Source organism: Apium graveolens, chromosome 7 (assembly GCF_009905375.1).
Source record: "Apium graveolens cultivar Ventura chromosome 7, ASM990537v1, whole genome shotgun sequence".
Lineage (NCBI taxonomy): Eukaryota > Viridiplantae > Streptophyta > Magnoliopsida > Apiales > Apiaceae > Apium > Apium graveolens.
In genome coordinates, this window is record NC_133653.1 from 236,195,496 (window position 1) to 236,219,495 (window position 24,000).

At 34.3% G+C, this 24,000-nt stretch overlaps 3 protein-coding genes across 5 annotated transcripts; 2 read left to right on the forward strand and 1 right to left on the reverse strand.

Annotated features, from left to right (window-relative positions):
- The first annotated feature begins 2,032 nt into the window (after positions 1 to 2,032).
- LOC141672218 (uncharacterized) lies at positions 2,033 to 5,826 on the forward strand. The gene is made up of 16 exons (XM_074478763.1): positions 2,033 to 2,147; positions 2,231 to 2,346; positions 2,429 to 2,528; positions 2,604 to 2,668; positions 2,972 to 3,010; positions 3,100 to 3,196; positions 3,308 to 3,395; positions 3,548 to 3,611; positions 3,686 to 3,762; positions 3,869 to 3,950; positions 4,371 to 4,450; positions 4,570 to 4,654; positions 4,745 to 4,813; positions 4,892 to 4,959; positions 5,038 to 5,086; positions 5,286 to 5,826. The coding sequence occupies exons 1-16, from the start codon at positions 2,081 to 2,083 to the stop codon at positions 5,661 to 5,663; spliced, it is 1,524 nt and encodes a 507-aa protein (XP_074334864.1). The 5' UTR covers positions 2,033 to 2,080; the 3' UTR covers positions 5,664 to 5,826.
- A 748-nt stretch (positions 5,827 to 6,574) lies between these two features.
- LOC141673082 (mitogen-activated protein kinase kinase 3) lies at positions 6,575 to 15,023 on the reverse strand. Of its 3 annotated transcripts, XM_074479815.1 has the most exons (10): positions 14,826 to 15,021; positions 13,890 to 14,029; positions 13,552 to 13,806; positions 12,749 to 12,967; positions 12,515 to 12,652; positions 12,199 to 12,366; positions 11,444 to 11,557; positions 7,798 to 7,905; positions 7,482 to 7,573; positions 6,575 to 7,315 (listed from the first exon to the last, which is right to left on the reverse strand). In XM_074479815.1, exons 2-10 carry the CDS (start codon positions 13,989 to 13,991, stop codon positions 6,955 to 6,957), a joined length of 1,557 nt encoding a protein of 518 aa, XP_074335916.1. In that variant the 5' UTR covers positions 13,992 to 14,029; positions 14,826 to 15,021; the 3' UTR covers positions 6,575 to 6,954. The 3 variants fall into 3 exon arrangements, with proteins under 3 accessions (XP_074335916.1, XP_074335919.1, XP_074335917.1); XM_074479818.1 differs by lacking the exon at positions 7,798 to 7,905 and having other exon boundaries at positions 14,826 to 15,023; XM_074479816.1 differs by having other exon boundaries at positions 13,890 to 15,022.
- Positions 15,024 to 15,940: 917 nt separating this feature from the next.
- Positions 15,941 to 20,325, forward strand: LOC141674566 (serine/threonine-protein phosphatase 7 long form homolog). The gene is made up of 6 exons (XM_074481277.1): positions 15,941 to 15,955; positions 17,122 to 17,277; positions 17,431 to 17,851; positions 18,546 to 18,609; positions 19,607 to 20,093; positions 20,233 to 20,325. The coding sequence occupies exons 1-6, from the start codon at positions 15,941 to 15,943 to the stop codon at positions 20,323 to 20,325; spliced, it is 1,236 nt and encodes a 411-aa protein (XP_074337378.1).
- The last annotated feature ends 3,675 nt before the right edge of the window (positions 20,326 to 24,000 follow it).

Consider the following 24,000-nt stretch of genomic DNA (forward strand, 5'->3'; position numbering starts at 1 on the left):
AATGATTATCGAATCAAGGAAAATAGTAATAATTTTTTAATTTGAATTAGTGTAAGCTTGAATTGTGGATCTATAATTGATCTAGTATAATAACAAATTTATTTTAATAATATATTTGATCTTTTTAATATTGATAATTGATTTTTTTTAATAATTTTAAAAACCCATTTAAGAAGTGGATAGTCCATGAATCCATGTTAATTTGTATAGGAAATAGTATGTTTAGGAAAATGGGTCGGCCCACTGGTCAAATTTCAAAACTACGGGTTATCAATTTTTACAATAGTGTCATTTTGAGTACAAATTCTTAGGAATTTTCACTAGTGCTCATTAAGATATAATAGATAATATGGATGTATTAATTAGTCTAACTCATTATTACATATATTTATTAATATTTCATCATTTAAAATAATTTATAACTATATATATTACATATATCTTGATATATTTTAAAACCGAACATAATTTTAACACAATTTTAAAAATTTATTATTTTGAGTGAATGTATTAAATACAAAGATTATTTTTAAAAAAAAATAGGTTAGTGTACTAAGACTTCAGTGTGAAAAGCACAAATTATTTTTATATGAATGGTACAAGGAACTATTATAAAAAAACATAGTTGTCATTATACAACTAAAACTAAACGTACATAAATATTAGATCGAAAGATATACGTAATATAATGCTGAAAGTTTTAAACATATATAATTGTAACAAATATCGAACTTTAATGTATATAAGAAAAATAGTTGAGCAAATTTGTGAGGCCATTAATCTTAGGACACATACTCCTCGAATATTATTAATCCCACAATACGAAGGTTTTTAGGGTGACAAGCACAAATTATTTTTATGTGAATGTTATAAGAAACTTTTATAAGAAAGCATGGTTGTCATCATACGACTGAAACCAAACGTACACACATATTAGATCGAAAGATATATGTGGTATAATGCTAAAAGTATTAAACGTATTTATATATAACAAATATCGAACTTTCATGTATATAATAAAACAATTGAGCAAATTTGTAGGGTTATTAATCATACGACACAAACTCTTCGGAGATCATTTATCTCACAACACATATTTTCGCCAAGATCAATAATCATTTAACTTATTTATCACACAGTTTATTCGTATTTTGAACAAACTTGTGTCTTACACGGGTTAAAGAGTTAGTTCTAATTAAAATATTAGCTTGTAGAAAATTGAAAGAGTCATAATCATAATGATAAATTTTATCTATTTTACTTCAAAACTCGAATAACTTTACTAGATGTTGATAAAAGTTAAAATGTGATAAATTGGACTCCCCAATTAAATAAAAAATATATTAATATTTCATATTATATGTGTTTGTATATATATATATATGATTCATATAATAAAATTATACTAATTCAATTATATTTGTGAGTACAAGTATGAAAAGCAGAGTAAGCTGAAACTCGAAATCAGATTAATTTATTATTCAAAATTATTCGAATAACTCGAGTTTGAGTAAGTAAAGCTCAAAATGGGATTAATAAATTATCCGAATAACTTAAGTTTGAGTTAGATTAGATTATGATCCAGGTGAATTTAAATAGTATTCCTCCATCTCATTTTATTTGTCACATTTTCTTATATAAAAGTCAAATTGATCAAATTTTGACAAAATATTAAATATTACTCTTATATTATTTAAAAAACTAAAAATTATATATTAAAGTAGATTAAATCTACTTTCCGATGATGTAATTTTTTTATTTTGTTCAATTAAAAAGTATTAACAAACTTTGGTCAAACTTTAGTTAATTTGACTAAATCAAAATCAAATGTGACAATTAAAATGAGATGAAGGGAGTAATTTTTTTAATAGAGATGGAGATCTCCAAAAAAAGTTAGACGTTTATTATCGGTCGTAAACATTTATTTATCATAAATTTATAATAATATACGTTTATTAAAAGTTTCCCGCTTAGTTAAAACAATACTTCTGGCGCCAACCCACCTAAGCCTCTTTCTATTTTCATTTATGCCTCCCTCTCTCTCTCTGTGTACATTCATATTCACCAGCTTATACTGAAAATGGAGACATCACAATCGAAATCGTATTTTAAGGACATCAAATCCAGAGAACTCAATGGATTTCGAGGTAACCCCTTGTCATGAAATCATTTATATTCAATAAATTAACATAGATAATGAAATAGAAATGAATTGATGCCCCCCCCCCAGTAAAAAAGCGAGCATATGAAGAAAATGAAAGTACAATTGAGTATAATCAAATCGGAGCTGTAGCCAGTCAACATGACGGTAAACCTTCACCTCCAATGGCCCTCTCTTTCTGCAAGGTATAATCGAATCACCACTTGCTATAATGTGTACTTACATACATTTTTTTTTTTAAAATTTTAAATTTGGGTGAATTTACAGACAAGTAAAAATGCCCATATAATTGCTGTGACTGATGAGCGTGGCTATGTTAGTTTCTACAACACCAGATCTAAATTTACTTGTTCATCGCAGAATGCAGGTTAGCATTTGCCCTATTGCTTCATTTCTTAGGCCACCCCCAAACTACTTATTCCTTCTCCTCATTTGTTTGCAGAAAAAGCTAAACTGCGGGAATGGGTAGCTCATGATAATGCTATTTTCGACACTTGTTGGATCAAGGTACTCCTTTTTTCCTTCTCATTACTATCTTTTCTTTTACTGTCAATGTCATTCTATTTCTATTTAGTCTTCTCCTATTTTTTTAGAGTCCTTAAACTTAATGGCACTCTCGGGGTCAATCACATTGCTAAATGGACTTGCCAGCTTCTCTCCCTCTCTCTCTCTCTCTCTCTCTCTCTCTCTCTCTCTCTTTTAAGTTTTTAATTATAAAATTGGTTTGTCTGAGTTGAACTTTCTTTTGTTACAAAATTCGAGGATATCTTGATATATTAACATGCATCTTGATTATATTTTCTTGTGTAGGACGATACTAGTATCTTGACAGCTTCTGGGGATCAAAGTGTAGGTTACTTTGCTGTAAACATGTTTTATTTTTTTTTCATAATTTATCTCAAACTCTTTATAATTACATGTGTATCTGGATTCTACAGATAAAATGGTGGGATGCACAGGAAAAGAAATGCCTTGGTGTGCTTATAGGTCACACAGGAAGTGTAAAATCTATTTGTCCTCATCCAACCAATCATGGTATGTGCTTATTCTTTTTCTATCCACTCTACTTCTCTGATTTTTTTTAAAGATCCTGAAATCAATTGTGTGTATACGTATGAAATAATCGTATCCGTTGCATTCTCTTAGACGTCGTTGTCTCTGGTTCAAGAGATGGGTCATTTGCTCTATGGGACTTGAGATGTCATGTGAGTGGGCAGGGACCAATATGTATAATGTGAGTTATATTATTTTTTTATCAATTTCTACTGATTTTATGAAACTTACAAATTTCTAAGTTGCAAACGGCAGACCTTGGGTACACTGTCCTACTCTCCGAAAAGCTTATTTTTATCTGTAATTGTAGTTTTCAATTGTACATTTCTGCAGACCAACTATGACTGTTCCTGGGGCTCACAGTTCAACTTATGGGTGGCGAGCTAGGCGTGGCAAGGTTTCTGCTTAAACATCTCTTCCAACCTCCAATTCATTTTCTTGTGCACTTCACTAAAGTATTCTTGTCTACAGTCTGCTTCCAGGAGCATTACTTCAGTTCTCTATCTTAGGGATGAGATGTCGATTGCTACTGCTGGAGCAGTGGACAGGTGTGTAAGAAAAAATGGTCCCTATTGATGGACAAGTAAATTTGGTTTGAATCTCTATGTTGGTGAATGGACAAGTATCTTAGTTTACAATTTGCCTTTGTTTCAGTGTTGTAAAGTTCTGGGACAACAGAAGCCTTAAATCTCCAGTTACCCAGGCATGCTCGGATGCTGGACTGTCTACTCAAAAGGTAAGTCAGAAGTTTAACAAAATTACCACACTGGTCTAGATGGATATTTTTCTGCGAAAACAGAATAATGAGAGAATCTAACTTTCTGTGCTGGTAGCTGATAACTTGGAATAGTTCATAAGCAATTTTAAAATGACAATATTACATGTTCATGATAAACTTAATATAGGCCGGTATAAAAATATGTAGGTATCATTAAATAGCGCAGTTTAAATTAAAGGATTTATTTTTAAGGTTCACAACAGAAAAACACAAGGGTATATTTATATATACACAATTGAATTGTGATAATACTTTATTATGTATTAGAAACCGTTAAACCTCAGGTAATTAATTATTAACTGAGGTCATCCTTGAGACCATTATTTTCTTTGATATATGCATCAAAATTAGTTGATCGTTTTGCACAAATTTCTTCAGGATAGACGATTATATGGTATAACTAGCTTGTCACAAGACTTAAACGGAGTGTTTCTTTCAGCTTCATGCATGGATAAAAGGTATGCGTATTCTTTGAACAGCAGTGGATTAATGTTTAATATTGCCAAATTCATCTAGAATAGAAGTCCTTATTAATAATGGCCAAGTCTGTCTTAAATTTATACAACTTGAACTGCAGAATATATCTCTATAATATGCTCCAGCTTGAAAAGGGGCCTATCAAATCTTTCTCCGGATGCCAAATTGGATCATTTTTTGTGAAGGTAAGTACTAGTTTACTACCATGATGAGAAGTAGAGTTTCAGTTAAATGCTTCCTTTTATTTATATAGTATTGTTCTCAATAAACTGCAGTCAGCAATGAGCCCTGATGCCGCCCATGTACTCAGTGGTTCCAGTGATGGAAATGCCTACATATGGCAGGTTTGTTTCTCTCCTCAAGGCCTATTTGCTACTTTTTTGTTCACCTATGTTCTGATATCTTTGTGTGTACAAATTAAGGTGAACAAACCCGAAGCAGAGCCCATTATACTAAAAGGCCATAGTGGGGAAGCTACAGCAGTAGACTGGTACATTTATAACTGACAAAATCAAATGTTCCTTATGACTAAATGTACTCAAAGAACTCATAATTTTTTCTTTTGCAGGAGTCCATCCGAGTCTGGAAAAATAGCTACATCCTCAGATGATTTAACGGTGAGCTATACCATTCAAATAAGCACATAAACAAATTTATATTAGCCATTGTAATTTGTCAACATTTTTTAAAAACTCTGACTCGATATATCTCTCTATATATAAATGTATATGTTTCATGTTCTTGTGTTGGTGTTGATAATCATGTTGCTTCACTTTTTTACATGCTCTGCACTCTCTGTTTATTTTTCCTTGTTAGATTCGATTTTGGGATATTAGAAGCAGTTGCTACTCAAAAACAAGATCTCCATCTTCAGTGAGAAGGAGAATCATGGCACTTCCAAATATGCAATGCAGAAAGCTTTTTATCAGCGAAGAACCAAAAGTTGGTAAACTAAAAACTGACACATTCCCTGAAGATGGAGCTATGTACCAGACCAACTTAGAAATTGGTGTTGCAATGCCACAGGTCAGTACCCCTAAAAAGCTGAAAGGAAGATTTATGTCTACTTGGAAACCTGGTGAAAGGTTTGGGAAAACCCCCGAAGCTTTTCTTGAAAGCCCTTCATCTGTTTTGTCCACTCCTTGCTCCTTAAAAGGGAAAACAATACGAGATTACTTTTTGTCTACTTCATAGAGATTGACCAGTTCTAGTGTCACCTCTGCCGTGCAGTACTATTGGTATTGGAGTCAGATTAGCTCCTATCTGGACAATGTAAAGCAAGTCCAATTTTAACAATTTGATTCATTGGTTGATGTATAGTTTTCAGAACTAATGCAATTTCATGGTAAATTAATCCCTTCAAGGCTTCAAGCTATAAAAAGAAAAGTGAAACAAGTTTGGTGACTTCTGACATCTGCCGGCCCCTTGTTTTTTTTAGCAATACAGCGGTACTGGAAGATGATGATTCCCCTATAAGAATAAAAGGGACTTAAATGACATGGTAACAAGAGTAACCGTTCACATGATCACATCTTGATTTAGCAGCATCTAAACTAAATCATTTATTGTCATTATTTTACTTTTATAAGTTTACTTTCAAGATTGAATTACTGTATTTTATAGTATTTTAACTAGCAATTAATACTGAGAAACAGTATATTGGTTGGACAGGACAATACTAAGATGTTGGCATTTTGATTTTGAATAAAGTTCTCATCATGATGGTAATTTTATAGAAGGCCCTAATTTTTATGCACATTACTGGGTAACTAGTTTAATTCTAAGAAGAAACCTGCGTAGTTTATTGTATTAAAATATGCCAAGAGCATCGTGTTATTTAATTTCTTTTTAAAGCATCATTTTAATTATATAGAAGCAATAAACAACCGGCAAACTCTTGTAGCTGTGTGTTTAACTGTTTATCAATCAAAGAAAATAAGAAACTATTGGAGTTCCCCTTAAAAGCAAAGCAAGTAATCTTGTCATTCTGCCAGCATTACATATATTATCCAAAGTAGAAACTGAAGAATAACCAAGTTGACAAGATTAGGAATTATCTTAGCCGATTTTCAAGCTTAATTTAGGAATAATCATAAGTCTTGAGATCATGAATGATCAAAAATAAAAATAAGTTGACAAAATGTATCCATCTATTAAGTCATCATGTCATTCTGCTAGCATCACAAATTATTCTTTACAAACAGTTACAACAAAGCAAGTCTCGCACAAAAACAGAAGTTTATTCCGCATCATGTATTATACAAGTGAAACTCCCCAAGATCCAACTGAAGTATGGGCATCTGACTCAGTCATAGGATATCTTTTGGAAATCATTGATTGATTGATTGGGCTTTACAAAAGTGCATGTGTACATATCTACTGTAGACCTCTAGATGGGGAACGTAATGTCCTGCATCACCTCTGGTTAACAAGGATGTATGAGGACAGCTTAAATAATTTGAACTGACCTTGGGGGAAGGAGTTGCTACTGAATAACATACAGGTCTTGTTTAGCTATGAAGTAGCGGCCAATTACGTCCCCTGCTTCCACTATAAACTGTTCTTGAAATGTTCCCATGCGCTGGCTAGGTATGTCAATAGACAGGTCTTTAAAATTTGGAACACCTTCAACTTGTATACCATCACCACAGATCAGAAACTGGTTCCCGATGATAAAAGATCCTGACACACGAATTGCAACTCCATCTTTACCATGAGCACGACACTGTAGTTTCTCCACGATGTGCACTAGCTTTTCAGGAGGCCAGTCCCCAGCTAATGTAGCCCGGATGCTGGACAAGGCCTTGAATATATCATTTGGACCGGTGGATTCTTTTCCAGAGAAACTGATACATATTAGTAAACAGCAAGAGATGATGAAAGTGAACAGACCCAAAAGACTAACCTCAAAAGTATCACATCCAACCTTAGATTATCTTTCATAGTGCATTTCATGCAAGCAATCACATTATGCAATGCCAAAACATTAGTCTGGATTCCTCAGAATTATACCTGAAGACTGAACTTTCAGTATACAGGGTCTTCGTGTGTTGCCAAAGTTCATCAAGTCCGTCAAAAAGTAAATAATAGTGCATTGTCAGCATCTGCTATCACATAAATAGTACAAAGGGTAACTACAGAGACAATGACGGTATTTCTGACATTTTAATTCGTCACTGGTATAAGAAACCTAACAAACTACAGAGACAGATGACGGCATATCTTATATTTTAGCCACTGGTATAAGTAACCTGAAAACACAGGTGCAGCATATTCCACTCTTATAATATCTAGTTAGCAATCTATTAGTGAAGGTGACATAACCTACATCTGCCAGATCCTTCATCCTCTGTGTTGGATCAAAGATGCCACGGACAAATACTGCTAAATCCACAGTGGCAGCATCATGCTTTTTAACGAATGGGTGAGAAAGGAGCTGTTAAGAAAAGCAGACAGAGAAGCATTGATATTATATATGCCATAAATTAGATAGGAACACTATAGTACACATAAAACATTAACAGAAACGGCCCGACTGTTTCACATATACAATAATATCTATATATATATCTCCAAACTGTTATAATTGCATCAGTCCCCCTCCCCACTTCTCTCCTTTAATACTAAACCAATCACAGTAATTGCAAATGAAAATATACACCTAAATACGTAAACAGATCATTATGCATTCCCCCAAGAACCCACAACTCTGATATGATTGCACATCTATATATATTAACAAGACCTGTCACTCATTAGTTGGCAAGGCCAAGGATTTCCGATGCGGAATGAGAAATTAAAACAGTAATTTGTATTCATTTTACCTTCAATATTAATTATTTAGGAATATGGTTGATTGAAATTTATTTAGTATTATTAACATAAAATATATAGAGTATCAGGAATATTCTAGATCATTGATACAAGGAACGCGGTACGGTCCCGAGAATCGCGAATCAAATCGTTCGTCCCGGAACACGGTTCGTTTCCGTCTCAGATCGCCGGAATTCGTGTTTGGTTCGTCATTTCCGGCGACCTATCCGACGACCCATGTAGTTACCCCGACTCGTCACAAGAAAAGAAGAAGAAGATTATGGTGGGAAAAGAAGGCATGACAGGGATGAACAATGGAAGACGAAAGAAGAAGAAGAAGAAGAGTTAGAAAAGAAGATGAAGAAAAGTAACGGCTGTATATGTATATTGGGCCTGTATGTATAAAGTGAATGGTTTATGATGTATGGATGTAGACAGGTGTATGGTTTGAGTTCATTTTTAGATGAAAAGACTGCCAGCTGTCTTCCACAACAATTATGTACATTTTATATTAATGTCCATATTTTAAATGTATATGATAAAAAATGAAAGAAAAAAGAAACATGAGCCGTAACTTGCGATGCTTTAATTTAGGATTTAATTTTTTTAAAATTTTAATTTCTGTTTTGAATTTTATTTACTTTTTTTTATATTTAAATTTTGACTTTTCTTTACATATTATTTTTTTACCATCTTTATATTTTATATAAGTTTTACTTGTCCATATCCCCGTGTCCAAATCCCCGTGTCCGATCCTTTTAAAACGTATCCCCGAGTCATTGATTTTGAAGTTTAAAGAGTCAGACACCCCGATCCGTGTCCGTGTCGGATTATTGAGTCGCATTCTAGTTGTTAACTACAATTTTTTTAAATAAATCGTTCACTCATTATTTTTCATATCTTAATAAAAATAGTATTTCTAAATAAGGATTGTATTTCTTTTATAATACCTATTTTTTGAGTCGTTATCTCGTCAAAAATATTTATCATGCTATTTTAAATCTTTGTATATGAATTTATTTTTTTTAAAGTAAAATTATGAAATTTAAATGTTTGATTTCTTTGACATTTGTTGTAGCAATATTATAATAAATCGTACCCGTACGTTCCCTCGTCCCCGTGCGTTCCCTCGTCCCGGGTTCATCCAAAACAACCTTCCGCGTATCCGAATTCGTACCGCGTCTCGAATCGAATCGCGTACCACGTAACATTGTTCTAGATCATAGTAATATATAGAAAAGGACTTCTTTTCTTTATTAATAGGATTTCTCTTGGTGGTTAATTTTAGGAATTTAATCCTATATAAGGAGATGCAATCATTCACTATTTAAAGACTTTGATTGATTATTGAAATTGAGATTATTTGTTATGGGTTGCGATCCATGCATATTCTCCTATTTTTGCGGCTGAGAAATCCTAGGGATAGTGGTTCTGCGGTTGGATCACCTTAGGGCAGTGAATTTCCGGGGTTAATTCACTCAAATCTATCTTCTCTTTGTTTCCCTTTTTGTCCTGCATCAAACACCTTGGCAGTAGGTAGCCACTTTCATTGCTTATGCATATAGAAGATGAAACAGCTCACATACTGTAGGTGTAAATAGCTTCATATAAGATTGTAGAAAGATTAAGAGAAGCTTCGTTTAAGACGCTTTCCAAGGTGATGGGAGGTTAACTTATTCTTTTTCTGCCTAGCTCTAATAATATGCTTCTACCTTCCAGGGTTGACATACATATCGATTGAACAAGTCTAGGTACAAAAGTTTTCTAACAATAAAATTCCAAAGATTCTTTGCAAAAACCTATGAATCTATATGACTAGTCGCCAACACATGAGGCAGTACTCAAGTATCAGCTTACTACTAAACATGTAATATTTACAAAATTTTAATAGAACTCTTGATTAGCCTAACTTTAATACCATTTCAGGTACCACTTTAGCAGCAAATCTGTTTAGAAATTGTTGCACATTACAAGTGCCTAAATGGAGAATTTAACAAAACATAATCACCTACACAATGGTATGAAAGGATATCAAATCAACCCTAAAGTTTACGAAGCAGAAGAGCATAATTAGAAGGGGAATGAAATGAAGAATATATTATAAATTCTTAAAACTTACATTCATTAACTGTCACTACTATTCTCCTGCCGCACTTGATTGAATTTGATAACTTGAGAATAGAAAATTTTGTTTAACTCAATTTTCGTTAGACATCTCTGCAAACAAATATAATGTCCGAAATCCCAATTTGACAAACTTTATCCCTAAAACATTGACTGTAACTAATGTTTGCTCAGGTGCCATGTTTCGTCTCTCCAACACGAACAACATGAACATATAAGTACATATCAGCATTTCTCCTAGTCACAGCTTACAATAAAAGTAAAAAAATTAAACCCTAACCTTCTTTTTATACGTAACACACCCTCTTCCTAATAATCACACTTTCAGTAACTCGCAGATTTAACCATCTCATTCAACTGCTAACCAACACAATCAATTTCCATTTTAGCAATTCTTCCATATTTAATTTTTAATAATGGAGATTACAAACTATTCGAGTAAAATTAACTGAGAATTGATTATAGTTTGAACTCATTACATAACCTTTTTAGGTATATATGATATATGCCAGGTGCCACGTGAAATATGTCCTAATTAAAAAGTGACAACTAATCATTTGTCCATGCAGGAGACAAATCATAGACAATTCAGTAAAACTAACCTAGCTAGAATGTAAGGTTAAGGTTATTGCGTTATTTTTTTTCAGTTCACTTTCTTGTAAATATGAGAACAAAATTATGATTATTCTAAATATATGACAACTAATCATTTGTCCATGCAGGAGACAAATCATAGACAATTCAGCAAAACTAACCTAGCTAGAATGTAAGGTTAAGGGTATTGCATTATTTTTCTTCAGTTCATTGTCTTACATATATGAAAACACAATAATGACTATTCTAAACACAAGACAGATTGTTAATTTTTTTAAGTAAAAAAGTCTAGCAATAACTAGTGCATGTTTTTGTGAATGACCTCGTACTAGTAAAGGCCTTCTCCTTCACTTGACTTAGACGTCCATATCAATAGTCCACCACCATATATATACAAGCATAATATAGTTACATACTTACATCTATAACTGCCTTTTGATTACCTGTTCCGCTGTTGGCCTTGCTTCTGCATCTTTCTGCAGGCAAGCATCAATAAATGAGCAAAATTCTGGCGTAAAAATGTCATTTGGTGGTGACGGGGATGGATCCTCGAGGATCTGTACCAATAAACCATGAATTGATTACTTGATTACTAGCAAAAACAAATCAGATTTAGAATCAAAAGATATTATTAGCTTTAACATTCGAGTTAACTATAAATAACCTAATAGGAGCAAGTCGTAACTATATTCATAAAATTGTGGGAAAACCACTCAATACACTATATTTAGACTGGATTTATAATTGTAAACTATTAGTTATAATGGATTTCGTGCATTGTTAATTATTAAATTAAAAAAAATCAACGAAAACTGTAGACACTGAAATACACTATTTATATTTCTCACTTGCTGAGGAACATAATATGATGCTGAGTAGGCAGTAAAAGTCAACCCACCACAACATTACTTCGAGTCAGAATAGGGTTATATTTTATTACAATTATGAACAAAAAGTTTTGGACATGACTGATTAATAGTGGATAACAGATATGATTGCACAGTGTAGTGCATTAACAAAGAAACTATACCAGAAATCACAGTACTCCAATATCGTAGACAGTTCGTGTTGACAAAAGAAAAATAGTTGGAAATCTTGATGCTCTGAATCGAGCTATGACAACATACCATGCACAATTACCAAGAAATATGAATGCATCGTTGAACAGAATATATGCAGTATATAACATCAACTGCACCTGCAACATGAGATTAACTGGTCCTTCAGTAGCTGTATAGGGAAATTCTCCAGTACCACACTCAAAAAGTGCAAGACCGAGGCTCCAAATATCAGCTGGATATGAGTAGCTTTCGTTTCTAATTCTCTCAGGTGACATGTATGTAACAGTTCCAACAAAAGTGGCACACTGAGAGACAAAATATTTTTTAAGTTTAAAATTTTCCTCGTATAGGAGCCTAATATGTAATGTTGCACAAGTTGTGACCAACATAAAAATAAGTTAGCCCAAGAAACAAAGAGGTAAAAGTGAATTGTGTTATCTAGCTGTCACTAACCATGGCCATCGAATTTTCTAAACCAGCACTTATGCCAAAATCTGTTATCTTTGGCTCCCCCTTTAGATTTACTAGCAAATTTGCTGGTTTTATGTCTCTGTGAACTAGGTGTCTAACTCCGTGCAAGTAACTCAGGCCCTGTTAATTTAAGTACAAAGTGAACATTACTGAAGAAGTATATACAGCATATATGATAAAAGAAGATACAAGCGGAACTGAAGGAAGGATGCTTACATGCAAGAGTTTTCTAACCATTAAAGAAAGCACTTCTTCTGGTATCTGCTTCCGTACTCGTATAATGTCTGCAAGGGAACCCCCATCCATATATTCTAATGCTATGCTGATTTGCCCAGAGTCAGGAGTATAAAACGCTCCGTAGAATTCAACAAGACCCTGATAACATGGTGCCTCACATAATGTTCTTATCTCAGTGAGAAGCTGTTGCCTTTTCTCCTGATAGACATATTTGTACAAGTTACTGAATACAAGACATTAGGCTAATTTGCTAGGACAGATTGTGTTAGTGTGTACTGCATCCTCAGATGTATCATGACTGTATAAGTTTAGCAAAAGTTGCAATAAATGGTGTCCCAGAATAGTTTCAACATCCTTGGGGGAATCCAAAGTGTGCCTATTATAGTACTGGTTCTTTTTCCTTGGTTTACTATTACTGCATAGATCTAAATTTTACATTTTTATCACTTTTCTTGTACATTTCTATAGGATGACAATGCCTGATCAGAGGAGTTTACAATCCCATAGATATGAATTAAAAAGTTGTTTGAAATCTAGTCCTATAGGATAATAGTGCTCTAAATTTAGAAAAGTAAGGTAATAGTCTCGGGAATGTTATATGTCGCCTATAGAAAGATTAGGCATCCGACTGCATGGGACAGGTGAGTTGTTTTGCATCTTGATTTTTGATTTGCCTTAGGTCCTCTCTAATAGCAATAACAAATTGTTATCCTTATCAATCAAAATATTCCTCTGCATTGGTATATTAGTAGAAGGAAGGAAGATGGATAAAATATGCATACCTTCTCAAATATATTAATCTTCTTCAAGGCAATAATTCTATGCATCGGTATATGAATAGCTCTTTGAACAACACTACTTGCACCACTACCGATGGCCCCAAAAACCCTCATCTCATGAGAAGCACACTTATATGTCTTTTCACCATGCTCCGAGTCGTCCACTGAGCGCGAAGTGCATTTTTGTAGCCCGAGCTCATTAATGTTGTACACACCATAAGAACGACTTAGTAAATTAACAGTTCCACCATCAGAGAGCTGAAGAAACACATTTTCTTTAATTTAGATCTAAAAAAATGTTTAAATGCACACTAGAATACTCCTTGAGGGAGGAAATGTACCATGTAAGAATCAGAAGGGTCCAAAGTTGATCCACATGAGAAGCCCTTTTCAGCATCAAATAACGGTACAAGCTTCTTTTTTAACTCTTCCAACCCAGCCATGACCAATTGTATCAAAGTTCTCCTTTCCTAACAAGCAGCTGATAAAAGCCAAAATTCCATGACACTTATCCCACCAGCAGATACCAATTACCAACATCTAATATTCTTAGTTAACATTATATTAGGCGAGATATAGTTACGCGTCTTGTTAAAGATATAACATGATTAAATAAAGCCCCCCCCCCCATAATTGAAGTACATAACACATTCATCAACAACCATACCGTTTTTCCTTGAGAAAGCATACAAGTATACCAAGTGAAATCATACATTACAGCAAGGGTAATGTCATCACTTAGAATAAGAATCAGTGATGGTACTCAACATACTGACATATGTGTCTGTTTAATGCAAAGTCAAACTACGTTCAATTCCAGCAAAACTAGTTCCTATCAGTACTAAAAAAGACTAAACCGATATTGGCAGGTTCAAGTCATATCCATAAAAAACTAATGTTATATAAGCATCCATTAACTGGCTAATTTGTATCCAATTTACAAACAAATTTGAGGTAGAGACAATCCATCACAAAAAGAAGCTTAGAAATGGATCCTTTAAAACTATACAAACATAAAAGCAAGGGCATTTGAGGTTAAGAAAAATAAAAACAAATTGAGATGGTTTTAGCCTCCGAATATATCCCCAAATTAAATTATGAAGAAATGAGAGAGAGAGAGAGAGAGAGAGAGGGAGGGAGAGGGAGAGGGAGAGGGAGAGGGAGGGAGAGAGAGAGAGAGAGAGAGAGAGAGAGAGTTAAAAACCCTAAAATTGAGATTGAGTAAAAGGCAATTATAGCGATACAAAATGACAACGAAGAGAGAATATAATTCGAACCGGCATCAGGAAAAAGGTTAGAAGGTGATGAGTTGCAGTATTGAAAGTTGAAACCAATCCAAGTAAAGGGACAATATGCAAAATTGATGGTGGCGTCCAATATTATGGTGTTTTCCGGTGAATCGTCAGCACATTTTTCTACCCAAGCTCAAAATCACTTGCTCTTCTAATATTATAAATATTACAAAAAATCAATGTTATAAATATTCGTAATAGGAATGAGAGGCCGGCTAAGAGGTTTGTTCAATTTTAATTATCCACTATCATAACACGTGCTATGCGCGGGTTATTTTTAAAAGATGAACCTAAATATTATTTTTTAGTTAAAATTGTCCAAATTGTCATTTTTGAGAAAGAAAGCCCAAAATATCACTTCATAATAGTACATAATATCTCATTTCTTGTACTCACCTAAACGTCACACGAACTGACGTTTTACTGTTATTTTAAATTCCAAATTTTTAAACATTTCAACATTATCATATAGGAGCCCAGAAACTTAAACTCAACTGATTCAATCCGGTGTGCTTCAGACGATTTTTTCTTACTGCTTGCTTCGTGCTCTTCTCCTCTTCATCCCTCTTGCTTTATACAATTTCTGATTTGCTGGATACTTGTCCTAGGTATTGGAATTGATACGAATTACGGTTTATTGTTGTTCATCCTCAGAAATCATGGAATTACATGTATATTTTTTGTTTATTTTTTAAATTGATTCAATATTTTTGGATCATGAGATGCAATTAGTTAATCTGTGTTATTTCATTCAATTAGTTCATCCGTGTTTTCCCCTTTTTAATACATTTTCTTACTAAATATTTTAGAGTGAACAGTGAATACATAGTACTTCAAATCTAATGACAGTAGTTGTTAAGGGGTTTGTGATCCTCCGGTATAATACTTGTTGTTGGTGGCTAATACCCAGTGTCAATCCCGCTTAAATATTTTGCAATGACTAACCATACTAGAACTGTATGATTACCTCTACTGTCATCGATCTCATATTACCCATATATGTTGCCCAATACATTAGGCACACTCTTGATATATTGGATTAAAATTCAGATGTCATCAAGGCAAGGGTTAAGTAGTACAAGGATCCTGCACATACAAGGATGGGAAAATGTTCGGTAAATATTATTGTATCCAATTTGGTACCTCCGTTATATTTCAAGCAGTTAATTAAGGCTAACAATGAGTTAGGTTAGTTAGCTTCCCACCAATTTCCACCCGAGCACTATTTGAATTATTTCCATTAGAATCATCACTTCGTCCATCTTTCTTGATCTGATCAAATATATATAGTAACAAAGTAATTAGATTAGGTTACATATATATATATATATATATATATATATATATATATATGTACTGGTAAATATTGTTTATCATTACTGCATGGTGAGAGGTTTTGTTTGAGGTATTAGGAGAATAAACTTCTTGGCCACCATAGAAAATAGATGAGCTATAGTAGCAAGGGTTTGATAACTCATTTTGATTGTAAATCGTGACTTCTAGTTTACCCTATTTTATATCTCTTGTTTATCCGTCTTAATATTGGTTTCTGAGTTGATCATTACTTATTTTCCATGTTAACGTGTTTATGACAAATACTAATATATTACCATTTTGTGGTTATATACCAAGACACTAGATCATTCCTAACCACACTTTCTTTTTCATATGTTTTTTGGCTGATTAGTAGGCCAAACCTGTTCCATTCTCGTGCCTTTCTGCATTTTTAAGATATCTTTCTTTCAATCTATGTAATCTTTTGCCATTGAACTTATCAAACTTGTCAACACTATTGTGCGATAACTAGATACCTGTAGGATCTTTATGAGCTGGAAGCTCAACTTCCTAGTTTACAACTCATTATCCTCAATTCTGGACATCTATGTGCCATTAACGACTAAAATCCCAGACCTCAAAATTAAATGTAGACCTAAAATATCTTTTACCCATATAATCATATCATATGATTTTAGTTATCAGAGAAGTTGTTTAACAGTTTGGATGATTTAACAAGGAAATTTAGGTTCACTTTGCCATTCCCTATGCCTGCTTATCCTTTTTATCTGCTGTTCTACAGAATCACATTCCCTGGTTGTTATATAAACTAAGATGTATCTTTAGACTATAAACTAAAATGTATCAAACAAGCCGTCAAAAAAAGAAACTTATGAAGACCATCTTTTATTGTTTTTATTGTTGTTAGTTTATTTAGTTTATAATCTATATTGTGCAATGTTTTTTGAATTTTTTCAAGATGTACTAATATCGTGAATCTTTGCAGGACGTACATCCAGGTCCAGTTAACCTTAACCTTCTTCATCTTCAGCATACACATAGATCTTTAGATATTTGGAGGTTAGGTGGTGATGGTATGTTGAAGTGTCGCCGAAAAAACCCTAATAATGAAGATGATCTTCCACCGCTAGATCTTCGCATGGTCCTTTTACTTTAGTCTACTGGTTTCTATGGTGTTGCTCGAGTAGCATCTTTACAACTGGATTGGAGTCTTATATTAGCTCTTGTTGAGAGATGGCGTCTAGAGACTCATACCTTTCATTTACCTATGAGAGAGGTCACTATTACTCTATAGGATGTTGGTGTTCTTTTTGGACTTCCTGTTGATGGTGATGCTGTTATTTCTGATGTCACCCCTAGCCCTGATATGAGTTGGCGTTCTTATGTTGCTGAGCTTTTTGGTAGAGATCCCGATCCGAAGAGAGACATGAATGGATCTAGAGTTCGGTTATCTTTTATTGCTTCATGTGCTCTAGCACGTTTACCGCAGGATGTATCAGCAGATGATATTCAGTTTCAGGTCTTGTGTTATCTTGTTCATTTGTTTGGTGGTGTACTTTTCACTGATCATTCGGGAGGTCTCTTCCATCCCATATTTCTACATTTTATTCGTGATCTGGACAGTTGCGGAGATTATGCTTATGGTGCCGCAGTTCTTGCATATTTATATAGGGAGTTATGCAAGACAAGCAAAATGGACGTTGATGAGGTTGCTGGTTGTCTACTATTGTTACAGTTATGGGCATGAGAGAGATTGCCCACTCTTACTCCCATTCGCACCTCTTCTACCTTATTTGATGATCGTTTGTGGGAGAGTCAGGTTGCAGCTCCACGTGGTCTCAGATATTTAGCATTTATTAATTTTTTGGGTTTTAGAATCGTTTAAAAGAACTTCATATGATACGAATGGTTAGGGTTTAGGTTATACTTTATTTTCATGTAAGATTAGAATATAATACTTTTTAATTTCTTAGGGTTCATTAATCCCCAAATTGGGTTTTAGAAGCGTTTAAATGAACTTCATATGATACTGAACATGTTAACGTTTAGATGAACTTGATATGATACTGAACGGATTAGGGTTTAAGGCCATTAGGCCCCGGCCCTAAACCCTAGGAACCAGACTTAATTTTCATGTTAGATTATACTTTAACAATTTTTAATTTCTTAGGGTTCATTAATCCCCAATTGGGCTTTAGAAGCGTTTAAATGAACTTCATATGATACGAAACAGGTTGGCGTTTAAATGAACTTGATATGATACTGAACGGGTCAGGGTTTATGGTCCGTGGTTTAGGGCCTAAAGGCCCTAAACCATGGAGTGTAAACCTAATTTTAGCTAGGGTTTAGGGTCGGAACCAGACTTAATTTTCATGTAAGATTATACTTTAACACTTTTTAATTTCTTAGGGTTTATTAATCCCCAAATTGGGATTTGGAAGCGTTTAAATGAACTTCATATGATACTGAATGGGTTAACGTTTAAATGAACTTGATATGATACTGAACGTATTAGGGTTTAAGGCCGTTAGGCCCAGGCCCTAAACCCTAGGAACCAGACTTAATTTTCATGTTAGATTATACTTTAACAATTTTTAATTTCTTAGGGTTCATTAACCCCCAAATTGGGATTTAGAAGCGTTTAAATGAACTTCATATGATACGAAACGGGTTGGCGTTTAAATGAACTTGATATGATACTAAACGGGTCAGGGTTTATGGTCCGTGGTTTAGGGCCTAAAGGCCCTAAATCATGGAGTGTAAACCCTAATTTTAGCTAGGGTTTAGGGCCGGAACCAGACTTAATTTTTATAGAAGATTATACTTTAACACTTTTTAATTTCTTAGGGTTTATTAATCCCCAAATTGGGATTTGAAAGCGTTTAAATGAACTTCATATGATACTGAATGGGTTAGCGTTTAAATGAACTTGATATGATACTGAACGTGTTAGGGTTTATGGTTCGTGATTTAGGGCCTTTAGGCCCTAAACCATGGAGCATAAACCCTATGAATCAGACTTAATTTTCATGTTAGATTATACTTTAACACTTTTTAATTTCTTAGGGTTCATTAATCCCCAAATTGGATTTTAGAAGCGTTTAAATAAACTTCATATGATACGGAACGGGTTAGGGTTTAAATGAACGTGATATGATACTTAACGGGTTAGGGTTTATGGTTTGTGGTTTTGGGCCTTTAGGCCCTAAACCATGGAGCGTAAACCCTTATTTTAGCTAGGGTTTAGGGCCGTTAGGCCCTAAACCTTAAGAACCGGACTTAATTTTCATGTAAGATTATACTTTAACACTTTTTAATTTCTTAGGGTTCATTAATCCCCAAATGGAGTTTTAGATGCGTTTAAATGAACTTCATATGATACGGAACGGGTTAATGTTTAAATGAACTTGATATGATATGGAATTTTAATTTAAATATGAAACTAACTGTTTATTGTAATGTCATTATAGGTATCTTCATGGTCATTCCTACACTAGTACGGGTGGTCGTACCCTTCCAGTTTTTCGGACGCTATTGGATGGGCTTGGACCATCTCAGTTTGTATGGCAGCCTTACTCTCTCGGCATCATTTTTGATCTTCTTGCTTATTGCTTTATTGGTGAGCATGTTTGGTGCTACTGCGGGCCTTTGATATGTATTTTCATAGTCGAGTTTCACTGCCCTGATAGAGTTGCTAGACAGTTTGGGCTCGTGCAGAGTATACCTGTTGATGTTGTTTACTCGGAGGCCGAGCATAATACAAACTTGAGGGGCAATGACAAAATCAGATGGATTCAGAAACATGCAGCTAGCAAATCTATATGGGCACAACGTTTAGATCATTTATTTGTTGGAGATGTGATTGTTGCTGAGAGTGCAGTGCCTGAGTACCATCCTTGGTATTTAGAGAGGACTGTTAGATTCATATCTCGTGTTGGTGTATTTAATCATCGCATTGTAAGTTTTCTTCTTATTTATTTAATTTATTGTATAGGTTGTTTTGCTTTCATAGTTTCATTATAAATGCTTTAGTAATTTCTTTATTTCATTCAAAAATCTTGTAACATGTGTGTCTTTTCTTTGTTTGTTTTTTCAGGATCTTATGTTCAGGCAGATATCTGAGCGGACACAGGTTGTTCTTCCTGATGTGTCTAGTTTTGCTGACCACTGTCGTGATTTTGTCAGTTAGTACATATTACATGGTTTTGATGAGATGCCTGTGGAGGTTCGTCGAGCTAGGCAGTTGGAGGAGAGGCAGCAACGGGCCCATCGAGGTAGATGTGGCGGTGCACGAGCTGCTACTGGTGGCGAGCTAGAGTTTTGGTTGACGATGATCCTGTTGCTGTAGAGCTTGGAGATGATGGTATTCTATTACATACTGATTCTCATGATGTGCCCGAGTCATCTACTCATGTTCGTACTGATCCTATGGTTACGGATCTTGGCGATGATCGGGATCCTCCTGTACATGATATCGTTGCTTATACTATTTCTGTTCATGTGTCGGGATCATCTAGTCGTGTTCAGCATGATCCTCAGATTCTGGATAGGTATGGATATGTTCCCCCTTTTGATCTTGGCTTGACTCCTACTCTCGAGCAGCCTCGTATTGAGGACCCTTCCACTGAGTAGCCTTGTACCGAGGATCCTTCCACTGAACAGCCTCCTCCTTTGTATCATTCTCACCGGCCTACTAAGCGTGTAGCTATGGATTTCTCTATTCCATCATTCAGTCTCCATGTGACACCTACACCTCCTACTGATCCTGATGCCGGTACGGATGTCACTTCTTCATAGAGTACCCATGGCCAGAGTTCCCAGGACCGTCCCGGGAAGTATGGACATTTCTACACTTTTCAAGGTAAACGACGTTCAAAGAGAACTGCTAATCCTCCAAACTGTGGAACAGATGGGCAGAAGTGCGTGAAGAAATGAGAGTAAGCTTAACTTTAAGTTCTTAAGTGTGTGTGTTTAATTGTGTATGTTTATGCATCTTAGTTGTAACTTTAACTGTTTAAGTGTGTGTGCCTTGTCAAATGTATTTCCTAATTTATACTGTATATTTAAAAAAATCATTTTTATGCAGATGATGGAGTGGATTGTGGATTATAGGCACTAATCAAATATTGGAAAATACAGATGATGGAGTCGCTTGTGATTACTTTCTATATTTTTAGGATTTTACTTTTGGAATCTTGTAAAAAAAGTCTAGGAGATTTTGTGTTGTTTATTATGATTCAAACTTTTTAATTATTTTTATTCATTTATTATTTCGTTGTATTATTTTTTGTTGGTGTTTATTCGTATTTTATGGTGTTTATTTTGTTGTTGTATTATATTTTGTTGGTATTGTATTTTGTATAAGAATCTTTTTATTTTACAGTTTAAGTAGTATTAGAAATTAAATTTGAATAGGGGGATTATAGAACTGTTAAAAAGGAACAGGGCAATGAAACTGAAGTAAAACGGCAGATGAACACCCGTTTAGCAGAAATGCTTCTTTATACCCAGTTTTATTGTTTTATAAAAAAATAAATCTAAAACGATATTTCATCACCCGTTTTTAGTGTTTTTAAAAAATGAAGCCTAACGGTTGATCGTGTCCCGTGTTACCTATTACATACCCCCTTTTAAAAAAAATATAAAAATGACCCTAACGGTCTTTTGTGTTATGTTTTACATTTTTTTAAAAAAATAAGCCCCGCAACGTTACTTCGTGTCACATTTTGGTTTTATAATAAAAAAATTAAATGGTAGAAACGGAGGACGGAGTGCCGTTTTGCCTTCTTATTTGTAACACCCAACAAACGCACACAACTGTATCCTACTTCTCACTTTGCAAACATAACTGTCTCCCGCTTCTCACTTTGCAAACCTAAAATTTAAATATCAAGATAAAAAAATTTACATAAATATTTATTAAAATTCTTACAGATTTATTAATGGCTTCGGGTTCGGGATCTGGAGCACAATCGATTACGATGATTGCGTGGATTTATACCGATGGTAATATACGACAAACTCAATTAGAGGGTTACGTATATGATAAACCGGTTTCTAAGCAAGTAAGACTCGATTCTAGTATGAATTTTAATAATTTGCGTGATGTATTATTTTTGAAATTGAAAATTGATAGGAGTTTGTATGATTTTAAGTTGTGTTATCGATGGAAAATTTTCAATGATATGAAATTTGGTATTATTCCGGTTGATGATGATGATGATGTTGAGATGATGTTTGGAATTATTGTTTGGAATGGACCTTCTTTCTTTGTTGAAATTTATTTACAAATAATTTCAAATTGTGCATTGATTGAAACAAGTTCGAGAGTTGTGGAAACTAGTTCGAGAGTTTCCGAGAGGAGTGGTAGTAGGGGTTTTTGTGACGGCCTCAACCCCGGGGTCAGGAGTTGACGTCACTAAATATAATTACCAGAAATATAAACAACAAGATTATTATTAATATTAAACTACTACGACCCCAAACCAAGATCCGATCCAGGTTCAAGTATGATCCAAGCTACACATTATTACAAACCATTTATTCAAAAGTCTGACGCACACTAACTTATTCAGCAACTCATCAGACCGCACATGGTCTGATACTAACTACCTCTGAGGAGCCGGGTCCTGAAGGGGCTGAGACACGGTTCTGCCAAGGTCTGATCGGTCTTCTAGGCATCTGCGATACATATATAACAGGTTACAAGGGTGAGTATAATTGCTCAACAGTACCAACATATGAATATTAAGATAAAAATAGTAATGTAAACAGTTATAGGAACATAATTATAATCAACATAAAATCTAAATCTGTAGATCATTTCGAACCACAGTATATAAAGAAAAGCTGAGATAACTGGATATCACTGACTAGCATGCTTTTAACAAAACAAACGTAGTAGTGTGTTGTGTAAGTATCAGAGTCCAATTTTAGCATGCTATTCACATTTATAAATCCACTGTATCAATTTCTAATACCCTTACAGGTATCACAAAGCCAAATCAGATATGTAACGGATATGTGAAGACAGCTGATCAGGCTATCAACACCAGCCGACTCTAACTGCCATCCCATTTACCTGTTCCGGAACTCAGAGACTACCTAGGTCTCTGACCTGCTGGATTAATCGGTTATGAATTGCGCGCAACCGAATTAGCCAATTACGCCACCTCAATAGGCCTACTCTGACCCCTATGTATCCCATATCTGATCATTTTATCCAGTTTTAAAAATACTTGTACCTATCTCATTTCAAAACTATTTATTTTAACAACACACGTAAAACTGATTCACTAATCATTTTCATCTGAGGTAGGTACCTTTCAAAGTTACTTTTTCCCCAAAATAGGTTTAAAACAGTGATTTATAACTACAGGGGATACGTAACTTAAAACGTTTCTGTTCCTTTACGAGAATAAAACAACAGTTTATTCATATGCACTAAACCATAAAAGAATGGTCAGGGGTACTTGCCTTGCAACGCTTTCAGAAACTCTAAGTAGTTGTTACGCTGACTTCGGTCCTGGCGAAACTCGATTGGGATCTACAATAACAGAATACCCTAATCAGTTACACCGACATGCTTGATATCCTCAAATCCTAAAAGCCCAATTGATAACCCGACTCGTATTATATATATATATATACACAATCACGTAATCACATAGTCTGTATTCAAAAAAGGGTAATATGTTTCATATTATATAGTACGTTTCTCGTATTTAAAATAAATTTTTAGAAAATTTTGGCAACAACTTTTCTGTTTATAAGCCTACCCGTCGATTACAATCGGCGTTAATATTCACAACCATCCACAACCCACAATTCGCAACACAATTCCAAAATCATTTACATACGAAAC